We start from the raw sequence: 17,203 nt of genomic DNA on the forward strand, positions 1-17,203 counted from the left end.
CCCCCCCCTTCACTCTCTCCTTCTCTCGCGTTGCCTCTGTCTCGGCCACTTGCGTGCATGCGTTCAATGCGTTGCTCGTCATTCTTCCACTTGTCTACACGTTGGCTTTCACATCTTGCTTTGTTCCGGCTTTTTCCTTTCGCTCTTCTTTTCTCTTTTCTTCTTTTTGTTGAAAACCGCAAACATGTATCACGAAACAACGGTAAATCGTGATTCTGACAAGATACGTAATTACGAGCGCATGAAAATATGGTAGGTAAACTTTTATTTGTCACGTTACGTTGCAGAAAGGAAACAGTCTTCGTCGTAACGATCATGCGCTCGATTTGTTCAATCTACGGTTATTTTTTCAGCAGTATCATCGTTGTCTATCGTCGGCGATCCTCCAGAAGCCATAATCTTCTCTTTTAAATACTGGTAATTTTTTAATCTAGACACTGCATAATCCTGCAACAATGGAAATAGAAGGAAATGATTGGAGAAGATAGGCAAAAGAGCAAAGGTAATGAGCACGAGCACGTAGATAAGTGTATGTAGACAATGTTTGGAATAAAAGTAACGAGAGAAAAGCATAAAATACGGATACACCGTGTCGTGAGCATACCCAATAGCCAAATGGAATTTCTGATAATTTGGCGTTGACGATACTCCAAAGACCCCAAAATAAGTGACTAGCCAAAGAGAATATCTTGATTTCCATCATGATTCGTTCCTCTTCCGGTGATCCTTCTTTGCCGACTGTTCTTAAGTAACTTCTTATAAAGTTGAGCTGTCAAAGAATATAAAATTGCTAAACGTACAATACGATCGTTTATCGAAAGTAATTGAAAGATGAATTTGAACAGATAGAAGGTGGTATACATATATGTATATATAGACATATATACATACGCGAGCCAAAAATATACCTATACGTATGTAAATATGTATACATATATACATTTATATATGTATGTATGTCCGAAATACAGGATAAAGTTTAAAAGCTTTTCTGTAAAGAGAAAACATCTACAGTGAAAAGTAGCTCGAAAGTGGTACGTAGATTTAAACGGTTTGAGAAATCGAGTCAATTGCAATCGGAATAAACATGCGTTCATAGGGACACTCTAATTGAATACGGTAGACGGATATTTAAATGCGGTGAGAGAAGTGTCTTAATTGGAAATAACGCGATTTTACCACCCATAAGACACTGTACATTTATCGAGTAATGTAGATTATGGATCGACTATCGAGAGTGCGTGTAGAAGTACTCTAGAGTCGTAGATGCGCAGGTACGGGACTGATGTTGCAAAGGTGGGTGATGGCACCGGTCGTTCTGGTTCCACAACGTACTGTGCGAGACGGGATCCATAGCATAGCAGTGGCACAGATCGATATTGCCATCCCCGTTATTCCGATTTCCGATTAGCCGATCAGGCAGGCATCAGCCTTGTCTCACCGAATCGTGGTCCTGTGAAACTAATATATACACACGCAACACACGCCAACCAGCTCCTCGATCTGCTCTCGATAACTCTTGAACTCGCTTGACCGAGTAGATATAGGTATACGTATGCATCGCATACGATCGAACTTGGTCTTGCGCTTTTAATTTGTCAACCTCAAAGATAATGAAGGAAAAGCGGGGAAAAGATAGAGAAGAAGAAACAAGTTAATAAGGGAATTGGGTGGAACGACGGCGACAGCGGCGACAACAATGGTAATAGTGGCAGTGGCAGTGGGCAGTGGGCAGTGGGCAGTGGGCAGTAGCAGTGGCAGTGGCAGTGGCAGTGGCAGTGGCAGTGGCAGTGGCAGTGGCAGTGGCAGTGGCAGTGGCAGTGGCAGTGGCAGTGGCAGTGGCAGTGGCAGTGGCAGTGGCAGTGGCAGTGGCAGTGGCAGTGGCAGTGGCAGTGGCAGTGGCAGTGGCAGTGGCAGTGGCAGTGGCAGTGGCAGTGGCAGTGGCAGTGGCAGTGGCAGTGGCAGTGGCAGTGGCAGTGGCAGTGGCAGTGGCAGTGGCAGTGGCAGTGGCAGTGGCAGTGGCAGTGGCAGTGGCAGTGGCAGTGGCAGTGGCAGTGGCAGTGGCAGTGGCAGTGGCAGTGGCAGTGGCAGTGGCAGTGGCAGTGGCAGTGGCAGTGGCAGTGGCAGTGGCAGTGGCAGTGGCAGTGGCAGTGGCAGTGGCAGTGGCAGTGGCAGTGGCAGTGGCAGTGGCAGTGGCAGTGGCAGTGGCAGTGGCAGTGGCAGTGGCAGTGGCAGTGGCAGTGGCAGTGGCAGTGGCAGTGGCAGTGGCAGTGGCAGTGGCAGTGGCAGTGGCAGTGGCAGTGGCAGTGGCAGTGGCAGTGGCAGTGGCAGTGGCAGTGGCAGTGGCAGTGGCAGTGGCAGTGGCAGTGGCAGTGGCAGTGGCAGTGGCAGTGGCAGTGGCAGTGGCAGTGGCAGTGGCAGTGGCAGTGGCAGTGGCAGTGGCAGTGGCAGTGGCAGTGGCAGTGGCAGTGGCAGTGGCAGTGGCAGTGGCAGTGGCAGTGGCAGTGGCAGTGGCAGTGGCAGTGGCAGTGGCAGTGGCAGTGGCAGTGGCAGTGGCAGTGGCAGTGGCAGTGGCAGTGGCAGTGGCAGTGGCAGTGGCAGTGGCAGTGGCAGTGGCAGTGGCAGTGGCAGTGGCAGTGGCAGTGGCAGTGGCAGTGGCAGTGGCAGTGGCAGTGGCAGTGGCAGTGGCAGTGGCAGTGGCAGTGGCAGTGGCAGTGGCAGTGGCAGTGGCAGTGGCAGTGGCAGTGGCAGTGGCAGTGGCAGTGGCAGTGGCAGTGGCAGTGGCAGTGGCAGTGGCAGTGGCAGTGGCAGTGGCAGTGGCAGTGGCAGTGGCAGTGGCAGTGGCAGTGGCAGTGGCAGTGGCAGTGGCAGTGGCAGTGGCAGTGGCAGTGGCAGTGGCAGTGGCAGTGGCAGTGGCAGTGGCAGTGGCAGTGGCAGTGGCAGTGGCAGTGGCAGTGGCAGTGGCAGTGGCAGTGGCAGTGGCAGTGGCAGTGGCAGTGGCAGTGGCAGTGGCAGTGGCAGTGGCAGTGGCAGTGGCAGTGGCAGTGGCAGTGGCAGTGGCAGTGGCAGTGGCAGTGGCAGTGGCAGTGGCAGTGGCAGTGGCGACGGCGGCGAAGTCGAATATGGGACAAAAGGAATTTTATTTGTCTATGTCAATCTCAATTTTGGTTGACAAAACACGATTGCCTTCTATTTTCACTCTAGTTATTTGTCGACGGTGCGAGGAAAAAATTATAAAATTATAAATGGAACCGGTCCTTTCTTTCGCAATGCATACGAATATTTTACGATTTGATTCGATCATTGTTCAAAGTCGACGTAGAATTTCGAACGAATACATTTCTCGGTTTCTGTTTGTTTTTTGAAATGCGTTAAGTATGTATGTGTCATCGTTCAAATGGACGCAGTTGCAAGGTATCGCTATCGATATATGTATGTATATGTAACCGATTAAAAAATGTATCGACCGATGGAGTAAAATTGTGTAATCATGTAACAAGTGCGGGGTAACGGTAACAGGGGATCCCTGGGGGGATTTTGTATGTATGTAATTCGTTTGTTCGTCTCCATGAGGGCGCAAGACAAGTTGAACGACGGAACGAAGGATAAGAAAACGCGACGATCTTACCATGATTCTTTCTTTGTAAATGTTTCGAAAGATGAAATACTCCAACATTTACCTTTTGCTCTTTTGTAGGACCAGATGCTGCGCGTTCATGAAAGAAAGGATATTCCGCTGCTGTATAATCGTACTGCCATTCCACGAAATGATTTGCTATGTCGAATGCTCGATAATTATAAGAGCAATATTCAAAGTCGATAAGAACTAGTTCTGGTTTCCGTGTATTTTGCCGTAGCAATATATTACCCTCTTGCATATCGTTGTGACAAAAAACAACTGGATATTTATGTCGGGTTGCGAGAGATCTGAAAAATAGGTTCCTTACCGTTAATACAAACTACAGTGTACTAAATTGCTACTACGTTTCGTCGATTCTGCAGCCTCTCCTTCCCCCCGTTTCCTCACCTGAACCACTTGATCTCGTGATCTAGGTCGATCGCTCGTATCGCGTTGACGTTTTTCAAATGTCGAGCATCGACGTCCTCGATATTTTCTAATATGTCGGTGGTCGTGTCCAACCATTTGGTCATAGTATCCCAAAGCCAAGTTGGTTCTTTGCTTATCGGAACCTGCATGCTATGTATCTGGGCCATTTTTTCGGCAATCATGCAGCTTAAAATCGGATCCGCCAATTCATCGGTAAGCAACGGTCTCGCCGGTATGTATTCTTCTATTCGACCACCGGGAAATATACCGTGTAACTTGGGTCCGAGTCGTCTTTCCGACAGTAACGTGAATATGACCGATTCGGTGATCAGACCTTCCAAAGCTCTTTCCCCGTGTATCTGACCGTACAGTCGCAATAAGACTTGTCGTGGTTCGCCTCGAATCGGAACAGTTCCATCGGGTAACTGGACATTGTACAACCAATTGCTTAATCCGCCGCTGTAAAATATCGAATAATATCCTCGTATTTAGAATATTCGTATCATGCGCATCTTTCGCCAATCATTCTTACCACTGATCGACACATTTTCTCACAAGCACATACAATACAGGTTACTAGCACACTATCACGTAATATGTATATTTCAATATGTATATTTATATTACGTGTATGTATACACGTATTTATTGATATTGTGAAACGAACACGAATATACAATATACATATTGTGCGTAATACTTATGTAGTGTTGTGGAAAGATGCATATTCTACATATGCAACTGCAACACAGTTTCGATTTGAGAAACGGTTGATCGACGTTTCGTCTGGCTTACGATTGCGGCACAGCGTATTATCTGCTTGACGCTTTACTTTACGATCGGTCAGAGTCTTCCCTTTGTCTCAGATTTTCCCCTTTGAATCGTACATGCGAGTAGATTACAAGAGGAAATCGTGCAAACACCAGACAACTAAGAAGTCGATATCGAAGAATGCGAAATGAAAAGTAAACGCGAATCGAAAGAGTATGATCGGTCGTCGAAAGTGATACTGTGGAATACTGCGAAATGTAATATATTCAACGTCAATACTAACCTGATACGTTTCAATGTCATGTTCTCCGCGGTAACGTGTTTCCAAACTCCGTGCAGGTAATCGCGGCATATGCGCGCTGCCATTTCCCGCATCTCTGGATTCTCTTCGGACATCTGATATAAAAGAGACAGAACAAAGCTGAATCATCGTCTATAGTCGATGCAACGAATGCTTAACAATAACGATTTCGAAATACGTCTAATAAATAGCATTTCACGGCGGACTGACCAATTAACGATGCACCTACTACGTAAAATATACATTTTACGTAAACATACGTTTAGGGGAACTCTGTTCCCCTGTTTTACGCTTTATCTCGTTTATCCTTGAATAAATGCTCTGGTATGATCGACCGAACGTTAGCCATTAAATATGAAAATCAAAGACCGAACGAATCTACTAATCGTTCTAACGTCGTTTCTTCTCGTATCACTGCACCGTACCCACAACAAGGATCGTCCTTTTTCTTTTTTCTCCCGTTGTTCTCCTTCCAAGGTGGAACACGCCCCTCGAAGATCTAAATTAGTGAAACGCGCCGTTTCGATGGGATACAGCAGGCGCGACACGATTCTGAAACAGGTGGATCCGTTCCTATTGTCGCGATACAAAACTGGATGTGCAAACGCATCGAGCAAGTGTATCGCATCATTACTGCCATCACCGACGGTGTGCAGGTCGTTGCGAGACTTGCGCGAAAATAACGATCGATATTTCGTCCTACGTGCGAGTATGTACTTATGTACTTGCTACGCGGTCATTTCTTCCTGCTGCACTGCGACCGACACAACATACGAGATACATACATCTGGTATTAAACACGCGAGGCGGAAAAGAAACAGGATCGATAAACAGATACTATATTTTACGCGACCGTTCCATCTTTTCATGTATACGTACGATATACATATATCGGCAGACGGGTTATTCGATGGTGTTAAATAGCTTGTTTCACGAGTTGATCGGTGGACGGGACGCGAAACGGCGCCATGCGGCATGCTAAATTTTACCGAGCGAGCAATTGTTACAACAAACGTTTCAATTTCACTTTCCAACTTTCCATCGGCTTCCAACTGAATCGGCTTGCTTCGTATTTTAAATAATTATTCATTGTTAGCATAGTAAAAATTACATTCGATATCAGGTCTACAGATAGACAACTCATTGTAATTTCTCCAATTAATCTTTTTTTCGTGTTAAACAAACAAGTGTACGCGTGTATGAATAACGGAAATACCTATCTATGCGGAAATATTTGATCATTTCGTGCGCGTAGTAAGACAGGGGACAAATAGCACGACCAATTTTAGAAACACGTTAAACTTCGCGAAAAGTCTCAGCTTAACGAAATTAAATACAAGTTTATTACTACGTTACAGTTATCTGTCGTTTGCGATCTTGCCATCTACACGTACCTTTATTCTCATTTCTCTTTACAAATAAAAAATGTACTCGACTATAATAATATAATGATAACGTAGTTATGATAGTTATGATCGTTGCCAGCATCGTGTCTCGTATCGATGTAAATTTAATCGGCTTAATCGTCAGATAGAACTGCTTTCGGAAACTTTTCTTACAATTAGCACCTTTCGATTATATAATCATTGAACGCAATCAGTGAGCTGTTAAAGTTCAAGATAAAAGGAATTATTGTTCGTTAGAAGCACCACAGTGACCCTGATAGTGATACTAGATAAGCGATAGTAGACAATCGTACTAGATTTAGGGATCAAATTTAATATTCTAAAACGCTTCGAAATGCGCGAATCACCCAATGTAATGTGTCGAACAGAAATGATTAGTAATCCATCCCATTTAACTTGAACGATCGTATCATGTTACGATATAGCTGACCAGCTGTTGTATTATAAGGCAGAGAAGAAAAATGTGGAAGAAAAAAGGAGAAAGAAAATAGTAGAAGGCCGAATACTAAATTCGAATGCACGTTTCTTTATCTACGGAAACAAATTGTCACATGTATTTCCATCTCTTTCTTTAAATACGGTCAATCACGATAATCTTCTCAGCCCCTTCTTCTCGAAGATAATTTCAAGCACCTTTATAATAAAACGCATTGACAACAAATAATTAGAACGTATCACAGTCATCCCGTCTTTATCAATAGATCGAGCGATCACAATGATGAACGATTGCTAAAATGTTATTTCCCGTTGGTAACACCAACCGCCAGAATTCGACATAACGTTCCTCACTCGCTTCACGACCGTCACAGCCATCGCCTCGTAAAGAAACGTTGACTACGCTAGACTTATTACATACCCGCATCTATACTTCGAACAGCTATATAATTATTCGACAAGATGCTTACATACGAAATTTGTACTATAATAATCACCGTTTTCAATTCAATGACGATATATGGACATGATCGATAAAAAAAAGCACGATGTCTACGAGTTATTTAGTCGCTTACAAAATCGATTAAATACCTGTTTTACCTCCTTAATGATACATCGCTGATATGTCTACGATCAATAGTCTAAAATACATAATGTCACCGTTTTGTTTCTTAAAGTTTCGTATTTTATCTCAAGTTTTCCTAGTTAGTTCCTATAGTTTCCCTATTCGTTATACATTTATTGAAAAATTCAATTATTAACTACATACATCTCGACGTGCATAATGTATTCACAGTGCTGCGATTATATTTATCTACAGTCTACGATAAAGATAAAACCGGTCCTGTGTGTCATTGAATTTCGACAAATGCTGATGCAATGGATACGTGAAAAAATTTGCCGCGATAAAAAAGGTTTGTGAAAGGGAAAAAGACTTTGTAATTGTATGAAATGTTGGTTTTGCCTATATGTAAAGGTTATCTAGACCTTTATAGCATCGAATTCGAACATTGTGTAAAATAACAGCAAAGAGAACATTAAAAATCACATGTTGGCACAAGCATAATTGTTAGAATTGTAGATATTATATACACACCTTGTTTCCCAGACCCATCTTATCGATTGTTGTTACTTGAAAAATTTGCAGCGTCGATAAATCTTGCATAAATGGTCAACTCCCACTACTTCTACGCACGTCTTTTTTAATGGCTTAATTCTGCTTGAACGTTGACACTTAGCTATTTAGCACTTGGTGTTTAATGTTTCATGAACGTAGAACGAAACTGATGTTAGAACTAATCGTGGCACGCTATCAGATACGGGGCACGGGTACCATTAAAACAAGGGGGAGGGAAAACAGGAGGGGGCAAAGGTAGAAAAAGAGAGAGATGTGCGTTTAAGAAAAACAAAATTCTAGGTACTGTGTTGGTAGAAATTCTCTGCCGCTTCCAACACTGCTTTTCCTTTGGTTTCGATTTCGATGATTGGTTGAATCTTCGTCTCGCTTACACTGCCACGTACAAAACCTGGGACGATGATCGATCGACTCGATTTACTTATATTTTATTAATATTTGAAAAAAATCGTAATCGACAATGATTACACTGACAATGTAAAAATATGTTTATTCCTATTGTATATAAAACTATATAAAAGAAGATTTACAATTTTATAGACGTTCACAAATCGGCTACAAACAAACAGGCGTACTCTGTTCACGTATTTATTCTTTTTACGTGACTCTTGTTTCAAATACACTAGAACACATTTACAAAACAAAGAACAAATAACTCGTTCGCGCATATAACTCCAACTCGTGCACAAATTGACACAAATATGCGACACAATTCAAGGAAAAAGCTTCGACGCGTGATATACGCATTATAGATGACCAATAGTATCTAGATTTCTCCTACGTTCCTACTTCTCTTTTACGTTTGAACGATGGTAGCGCCACTGCGGTGTACAATTTCATTATCTACAGAGGAAGTATTATATATATAAGAGCGCTTGTTTACACCATTCGTGCCTAAGCTGAATTTACTTTCTACGAACTCAGCTGTAACATTTTATTTTGTCTTGAGGAACAATTCCGACTTGTTGGTGAAATAATTCGAGTACAGGGTCCAAAACTGTGAACACTACGAGAAACAGAAATAATCATCAGTTGTCAGCGCAAGTAAGCTTGGACGAAATTTGGCAAGAACCTCCGTTCCGCTCTTCTGTTTTTGAATTAATATAATTTCGAAATTTCGAAACGTTATTGTCAGCACGCTGCATCGTATACAGCCAAAAGGTATATATTAGTGTTTCTGTTATACATGCATATGTATTTATCACATGAAACACAAAGAAAAAAAGTCGAAACAAAAACGAACTCTATCTGTGTATATCTAAGCAAATTCGTTCGTCAAACTGTTGCAACAACATATATGTACGTACATGTAAATACACTTAAATGTTGATATATATATATATATATATATATACTTTTGAACTGAATTATAATATATATATATATAATATATATATATATAATATAAAAAAGAAAGAAAAGAAAGAAAAGAAAGAAAAGAAAGAAAAGAAAGAAAAGAAAGAAAAGAAAGAAAAGAAAGAAAAGAAAGAAAAGAAAGAAAAGAAAGAAAAGAAAGAAAAGAAAGAAAAGAAAGAAAAGAAAGAAAAGAAAGAAAAGAAAGAAAAGAAAGAAAAGAAAGAAAAGAAAGAAAAGAAAGAAAAGAAAGAAAAGAAAGAAAAGAAAGAAAAGAAAGAAAAGAAAGAAAAGAAAGAAAAGAAAGAAAAGAAAGAAAAGAAAGAAAAGAAAGAAAAGAAAGAAAAGAAAGAAAAGAAAGAAAAGAAAGAAAAGAAAGAAAAGAAAGAAAAGAAAGAAAAGAAAGAAAAGAAAGAAAAGAAAGAAAAGAAAGAAAAGAAAGAAAAGAAAGAAAAGAAAGAAAAGAAAGAAAAGAAAGAAAAGAAAGAAAAGAAAGAAAAGAAAGAAAAGAAAGAAAAGAAAGAAAAGAAAGAAAAAAGAATCAGGAAAAGAATTTATCTAATCTGTTTTGATTATGTGGTAAACCCGACCGATCGTAGTATATCTGCGATATCTTAACGTAAGAATTTTCTCTATCTACATGTTAAGATTCTAAAATCTTTTTAGTAAATAATTTCAATTTCCTTCGAGTATTCTCATTGCGTTCGTCATATTCGTCGAAACGGGGAAATAAAAACGAAATTTTTCGGATAGCCTAGTAGCCTGGACGGAACAAAATTTACGTGTCCTCTCGATATATCGAGTAACTTAATAGTGTGTTGTTATCATCGTTTGTTTTCGATGGCCTCATCAAAAATAAATTGTTATTCGAGATAACATGTATTTTGCTTTCTACATATTGAAATTGCAATTACAGGACAAAGTAGCGAAACGAGATAGAAAGGAGTTTTGTTCAAAAAAAGTTCACTTTTGAACTGAATTATAATATATATATATATATATATATATATATATATATATATATATATATATATATATATATATATATATATATATATATATATATATATATATATATATATATATATATATATATATATATATATATATATATATATATATATATATATATATATATATATATATATATATATATATATATATATATATATATATATATATATATATATATATATATATATATATATATATATATATATATATATATATATATATATATATATATATATATATATATATATATATATATATATATATATATATATATATATATATATATATATATATATATATATATATATATATATATATATATATATATATATATATATATATATATATATATATATATATATATATATATATATATATATATATATATATATATATATATATATATATTATAATTCAGTTCAAAAGTGAACTTTTTTTGAACAAAACTCCTTTCTATCTCGTTTCGCTACTTTGTCCTGTAATTGCAATTTCAATATGTAGAAAGCAAAATACATGTTATCTCGAATAACAATTTATTTTTGATGAGGCCATCGAAAACAAACGATGATAACAACACACTATTAAGTTACTCGATATATCGAGAGGACACGTAAATTTTGTTCCGTCCAGGCTACTAGGCTATCCGAAAAATTTCGTTTTTATTTCCCCGTTTCGACGAATATGACGAACGCAATGAGAATACTCGAAGGAAATTGAAATTATTTACTAAAAAGATTTTAGAATCTTAACATGTAGATAGAGAAAATTCTTACGTTAAGATATCGCAGATATACTACGATCGGTCGGGTTTACCACATAATCAAAACAGATTAGATAAATTCTTTTCCTGATTCTTTTTTCTTTCTTTTCTTTCTTTTCTTTCTTTTCTTTCTTTTCTTTCTTTTCTTTCAGAATCATATAAGTTACGTATGTATGTTCCAGTTGAGAGATAAATATATGATCATTTATTTTATCTTAATTGTTTTTAATCTCAATGAAAGAAAATATAATCATCCAATGACAAAAAGATAGGAGGTGCGCGCGACGTGTACTTATATGAACATTGTGACGAGAGACATTTAGAGAGAGATTTTTAGTGCTTTGTTGAATAAGTTGGTTACAGTGCTGCCATACTGCTGTCATCATGCAATTTTCTCGTTGTGTGGCAATAACAGCTTGTTTGTTATTTATGTAAGATCACAATTGCCTTTAACTTTAAGGATAAGAATATAAAAACTATAAATAATTTGTATAATGTTGAATCGCATTCTCTTTTTAAAGAGCATGCGTTAACTATACATATATATATATATGTACGTTTGTATGTATATGTAATACCAGGTAGTACATATGTATATAGCTTGTCCAACGAGACATGGCAGTAGATGTAAACGGTTGCAGTCACGGTAATCAAAATTTTGTTTACGTTTACTGCTTCGTCTCGTTAGCGTCAAAGCAAGCTGTCAAATACTCTAAAAACGTTCACTGAATTCCTAAAGTTAAGAGTTGTGTTTTCGGATTCTAAGCATTGAAAGCTATCAAATGGTGTTGCGTGGTCGTTCAGACACTTGAGGAATTTCAGACTGGATCGTTGCCCGTGGAGTGCTAAAGTACTCTACCACTGTTTATGAGTTTTGGATTAAGCAAACTTGAATAATTAACGAATGATCTAGAAAGAATACAGAAAGAAACACGAACTTGAATGAATAAATTATTTTAATTAAGTTATTTTGAAATAAATAACTATATTTTAATGAACTAATTACAGATTGAGAAATCTTTAATCTATTATGATTTCCACGATTTTAGAATAGCATCCGGACATCGGAATTAGCTTTACAATTTTGTTTCTCCTGTCTTCTTTCGGTCTATTTATGTCTTCGGTTTTTACGTAACAAACGCAATTTATTTATGATCTGATAAGAACAATTGTTATTAACTAATATCAATAACAATTGTTCCCATCGGAGCTTATCGTATAGTAGAGTGGGCGGTTTATGCCTTGGCAATGTTCTTTTCTATGGTAATTTAAATAAATATTGAAATCGGAGAATGATTAGAATTATCACTGATAGAAAACAAAAAATGGCAATAATTTTATTCCCATTAAGACGAACTTTAGCCTCCGTGCGTGCGTGCGTGCGTGCATTATATAAATATAAATATTGCAATCGATGTTTCGTACACATAATTTCCGTACCGATTAGATCGATTATGGATTCGAATGGTGAACAATTAATATCTTGTACAAAATGGGGATCTGTCGATGGTCAAAGCATTGAGAAGTACACTTTAAAAAATAAGGCGGGTCAGGAGGTGGACATCGTAACGTACGGCGCAACAATAACATCTATTAGAACTCCAGACAAAGATGGAAGAATAGCAGACGTCGTTTTAGGTTTCGATAAAGTAGAAGGTATAGGGCAATTTTTTGCGTTTGTATACATATTTGATTCATTCGCGTAATGGATTTTAATATTAACCTTTGATTTCAAATAATATACATACATATTTGTTCACTCTTTCATTCTTTTCTTTTTCCTTTCGAGCGATTTCTTTTGTAGATTACTTGTCCACGGTTTATAAACCGTATTTTGGTGCGACGATAGGAAGAGTCGCGAACCGTATAAAAAATGGAGAATTCACATTGAACGGGAAAAAGTATCATTTAGCTAAGAATGCAGGACAAAATAGTCTTCACGGTGGCTTTAAAGGATGGAGTTCGAAAATATGGAATGCCGCTATTCAGTATAACCAGCTTGTACTTTCTTTGCTAAGCGAGGACGGTGACGAAGGTTATCCTGGAGATGCAATAGCTTCGGTCACTTTTCAATTAACCATCGATGGAGAGTTACGCATCGAGATGAAAGTTTTCGTCACCAAAGCTACTCCTATTAACTTGACTAATCATAGTTACTTCAATCTAGCTGGTCATGTCCGTAAATCAATCAGTTTAGAAATTTATCATGTTTTATGCCTTCGATGACAAGATTTGTTTCTTTTCGTATGTTCTGATTTTCATTGTAATTAGTTTTAATTGGATACATTTCAGAATGGTAACGCAAGCGAACTATACAAACATCAGTTTACTTTAAATGCGGATCATTGGACAGTCACTGACACAGAAAGTATTCCTACTGGAGAAATACGATCGGTCCTCGGTACCGTGATGGACTTGAGAAACTCAACCATACTCGGAGATGTCATTGACAAAGTACCAGGTGGTGGATACGATTATAATTTTTGTTTAAGAGTAAACGATACCGCAAACGAAAGAAACCTCGTTGCCAAAGTTTTACATCCTACTTCTGGAAGATATTTACAAGTTTTTTCGAATCAGCCTGGAGTGCAATTTTATACAGCCAACTTTTTACCCGAACGCCAGACCCCGGGTATTAGGGGGAAAAACGGAACCACATACTTCAAACATGGTGCATTCTGTTTAGAAACACAAAATTATCCGGATGCAGTCAATCAAGTAAGTGTGAGAATGAGAGGTTTAAGGCCAAATGATATTTTTCAGTTATAAATGACTAAAAAATGGTAAACAAATTAAATCTACACTTGGATATATCATTTCAAGTTAATGTCTTTGCTTTATTACTTACAGAAAAATTTTCCAAATAGCATACTTGAACCTGGACAGCTTTATCGTCATACTGTTATATACAAGTTTGGAGTAGTAGCATAAGAAATACTTATTCTCTGTATATGATACAATTGTATTTTGACTATTATGTTCTAATCATTGGAATAAAAGTATGTTATGCATTACATTCTTTCCTAATACATACTTAAATTATATAAATAATTATACAGACAAGGAGGGTGGAAGATTAATTTCCAACGGAGAATGACTTTTTTCATCAGACATAGAATTCATATTAGCTAATAATCTTTCTTCGCGTTGCTCTATTACTGGTGCAGTTGGAGGTGTATAACGGCAGGATATAAACCCTTCTAAATAATATCCAATAACAGCAATAGGGATAGATAGCAATTTTTGAGTAATGGAAAGTTTATTAATAAAAAACATCATCTGAAATAAAAACACACGTTGAATATACATTTTGCCATTCTTTTATATTTATAATTTATCTCGTTGGCTGTCATAATGAAATTTGTGATAATGATTTTAATGAAATGGTCATATTGATACACGGTGTGGATTATTGCATTTCGATATTTTGCTTTTAGTTTTCTTACCTTTTACAGCTTCGAGAAAAGAGGTTATATTATACGTTCCTGTCTGACATATGTATACTTGCCAAGTTTTATACGCATAGGTCATGTATGTATATAAGTCGATCGACTTGACTTTCTGATATCGAACGTTTAACAACGTTTAAATAAACGACCTTGTCGCGCTTGCACAAATTGCTGTAAATGTTTACGTAAAATATTTACTTGTTACAACACTATGATATTGATGCTATCAGACGTGACGAGATTCTAAATTCTAAAGTATCAAACTATAATTTTTTGTAAACTTTAAAGAGGATATATTATTAATGACGCGGCGTAGACTGATACTCATTGATATCTTTTAACGATTAAATGAATAGAAAATGGTTAACAGTATGGGAAAACGGGAAAACGAATATGACAACATATTGGTGCAAAATGTATGATTGTAGGTTAATAAGTGAGAATAAGCCAGTACGTACGCACTTACGACGACGGAGACGATGGAGACACAGTCAATACGATGTAATGAATGATGATGTAATGAAACTGATTTTAGAGTTTTCATGTCGTCAGTGTATGTCAGTTATTTATTATTTAATATATTTAACATTTTTCGTGGATTAAACTTCGATATTAACTGTGATATTAAAAAAAAATATAGTTATCAATCACTAAAAATAAAAATTTGGTAGTTTTTCATTTCATTTGTACTTATATTGCACGAGATTATCTGTCTGTTTTCAATTATCGTTGAGTAAACATATCCCTTGCGATTACACGCGATAGTCATTAAAACATAATTACGCACATATACATATATATGCATTGGTAGTTTTATAAGTCATTTATTTCTCTCTGTAATCTATTAAAAGTTTCAAAGTAAATTAACGAACCTGATTTGATATTTATGGAAAATATGTATGTTTTCATACAGAATAGATGTGTGCAATATTTACGCGCGGAATTTGTAACTTTTCAATACGTCTTACGGTTAATTAATTTTCAATAAAATATTTCGTATTCGCTCAAACGATGCATCAATGGCAACGATGCATCTATGTAGTTTCGAAAACAAAACGCACACTGTTTCTTGATTTTTAACAGAGTGCGAACTTTCAAAGTGAATGGTATAAGTAACTTACGATACTTTTCTATTATAGATTAGAGATACATTCAAATATACTAGATTATAGAGATACATCCAATGAGCTGTATTATGCGTATTTGTTTACATTCAAACGTACACTTTATCTTCAATTACAGATTCATTACCGATTTACACACAGTATATTCAACGTCGCTGGCACTTTTCCATTGTAAAGTTACGTACGTTCGCACAAAAATTTTTGGATGAGTTGAGAGATGAAGTTTGGAAACGCGAGTGCACGAACAAGTGTAGTATGACGATATACATATTCGTGTGTATACGTACATAGATTAATATGCACTCGATAGACTCGCGTATCACTCCGTTCCTCATTTCGTCTACGATAATCCCGTAGTTTTTGTTCGCGCATACTGCACACTTGTTTTCATGTTGCGAAATTATTCTCGTGACATTAACTTAAAGCTATCTCATCGTATCTTTAACGTTATTTCGATCATTGCACAAAATAAATCCTAAACTATTTTGTACAAGTATAATATTTATAACTCTATGCGCAAATTTGGTTTCATTAATAGAATACTAAAGGATTCTACTTGACTAGTTTTATGCATCACTATGTTTGTTTCGATTGCGGATTTGTAAGTGTTTGGAAAAATCGCGTTATCGGGAAGTGCAAGACAAATACGCGTGATTATATGTAATCTAACTATAACATTCTCTTCGAGTACTTATTTATTAATACAGTTTTTTCATCGCTTAAATCTTGATGACGAAAAATTTGTCAACCAATCGAAGAAGGCTTGCTTATATTGACAAGTGATTAATCGTGATCTCGTAATTGAATTCATCTATCTTTCGTGGCAGCCTTAATACAAGCAGTTAGCTAATACGTTACACATCCATAAAACGATAATTCGGACGAGATATACATTTGCTCGAGGATATAACTGTTATTTTAACGTTAACGATCCTTTCTTGTTATCTTTTATTAGTTGCGTAATGGTGGTTTTTCAAAGAGTACCGGTTACCTTGATAACTCGCGAAAATTCGTTTAAAACTACTATGTATTTAAAATAAATACGGTACAACAGTTAGCGTCGTTTTGTATATCCAGTATCGATTTTGACCATCTATATCGTGATCCATCGTACATTAGTTTTGTAAGAAAACTATCACGGAAAGTTTTGTTCAATTAGTAAAGGTTATTTCCTACAATTTGCCCTTATATTCAAATTTCTCTGTTCACTAAATGCATAATCAATAAGAATAACGTTGTACAGTCTCTTCTTACATCGGTGAACAACTAAAATTTTGCAATGCAATTTCCTATAAAGTGCAGATAACGGGATTGCAATATTTAGAAAATGAGTATTTTGTAGAAAGAATTTTGCGTAAAGCAGGGGTGCGTAAGAAATGGGAAGACGATTAGGACAAGGAAGGGGGG

General features: G+C 37.1%; 2 protein-coding genes and 2 long non-coding RNA genes across 10 annotated transcripts; 1 reads left to right on the forward strand and 3 right to left on the reverse strand.

Moving 5' to 3' along the window:
• Window positions 1-39: 39 nt before the first annotated feature.
• Window positions 40-8,831, reverse strand: LOC100741678 (choline/ethanolamine kinase). 3 transcript variants are annotated; one of them, XM_012389221.3, is made up of 7 exons: window positions 8,058-8,831; window positions 5,546-5,672; window positions 5,103-5,215; window positions 4,028-4,507; window positions 3,681-3,927; window positions 605-769; window positions 138-447 (listed from the first exon to the last, which is right to left on the reverse strand). In XM_012389221.3, exons 3-7 carry the CDS (start codon window positions 5,213-5,215, stop codon window positions 331-333), a joined length of 1,122 nt encoding a protein of 373 aa, XP_012244644.1. In that variant the 5' UTR covers window positions 5,546-5,672; window positions 8,058-8,831; the 3' UTR covers window positions 138-330. The 3 variants fall into 3 exon arrangements, with proteins under 3 accessions (XP_024225591.1, XP_024225592.1, XP_012244644.1); XM_024369823.2 differs by lacking the exon at window positions 5,546-5,672 and having other exon boundaries at window positions 40-447; XM_024369824.2 differs by lacking the exons at window positions 5,546-5,672; window positions 8,058-8,831 and adding an exon at window positions 5,331-5,354 and having other exon boundaries at window positions 40-447.
• On the reverse strand, window positions 7,032-8,051 carry LOC117152080. Its single transcript, XR_004462314.1, has 2 exons — window positions 7,432-8,051; window positions 7,032-7,342 (listed from the first exon to the last, which is right to left on the reverse strand). It is a non-coding gene; the product is annotated as an uncharacterized LOC117152080 (long non-coding RNA).
• Window positions 8,832-8,986: 155 nt separating the features above from the next.
• On the forward strand, window positions 8,987-14,237 carry LOC100744979 (aldose 1-epimerase). Of its 4 annotated transcripts, none has more exons than XM_012389222.2 (5): window positions 8,987-9,257; window positions 12,671-12,879; window positions 13,028-13,398; window positions 13,516-13,941; window positions 14,074-14,237. In XM_012389222.2, exons 2-5 carry the CDS (start codon window positions 12,678-12,680, stop codon window positions 14,152-14,154), a joined length of 1,080 nt encoding a protein of 359 aa, XP_012244645.1. In that variant the 5' UTR covers window positions 8,987-9,257; window positions 12,671-12,677; the 3' UTR covers window positions 14,155-14,237. The 4 variants fall into 4 exon arrangements, with proteins under 4 accessions (XP_012244645.1, XP_024225593.1, XP_003491925.1 ...); XM_024369825.1 differs by having other exon boundaries at window positions 8,987-9,140; XM_003491877.4 differs by lacking the exon at window positions 8,987-9,257 and adding an exon at window positions 11,421-11,654.
• LOC105681187 lies at window positions 10,974-16,806 on the reverse strand. 2 transcript variants are annotated; one of them, XR_001102514.3, is made up of 4 exons: window positions 15,131-16,806; window positions 14,670-14,843; window positions 14,072-14,502; window positions 10,974-11,165 (listed from the first exon to the last, which is right to left on the reverse strand). It is a non-coding gene; the product is annotated as an uncharacterized LOC105681187 (long non-coding RNA). The 2 variants fall into 2 exon arrangements; XR_004462309.1 differs by lacking the exon at window positions 10,974-11,165 and adding an exon at window positions 13,804-13,901.
• Between the last annotated feature and the right edge of the window lie 397 nt (window positions 16,807-17,203).

Source organism: Bombus impatiens, unplaced genomic scaffold, assembly GCF_000188095.3.
Source record: "Bombus impatiens unplaced genomic scaffold, BIMP_2.2 scf_0640, whole genome shotgun sequence".
NCBI classification, from domain to species: domain Eukaryota; kingdom Metazoa; phylum Arthropoda; class Insecta; order Hymenoptera; family Apidae; genus Bombus; species Bombus impatiens.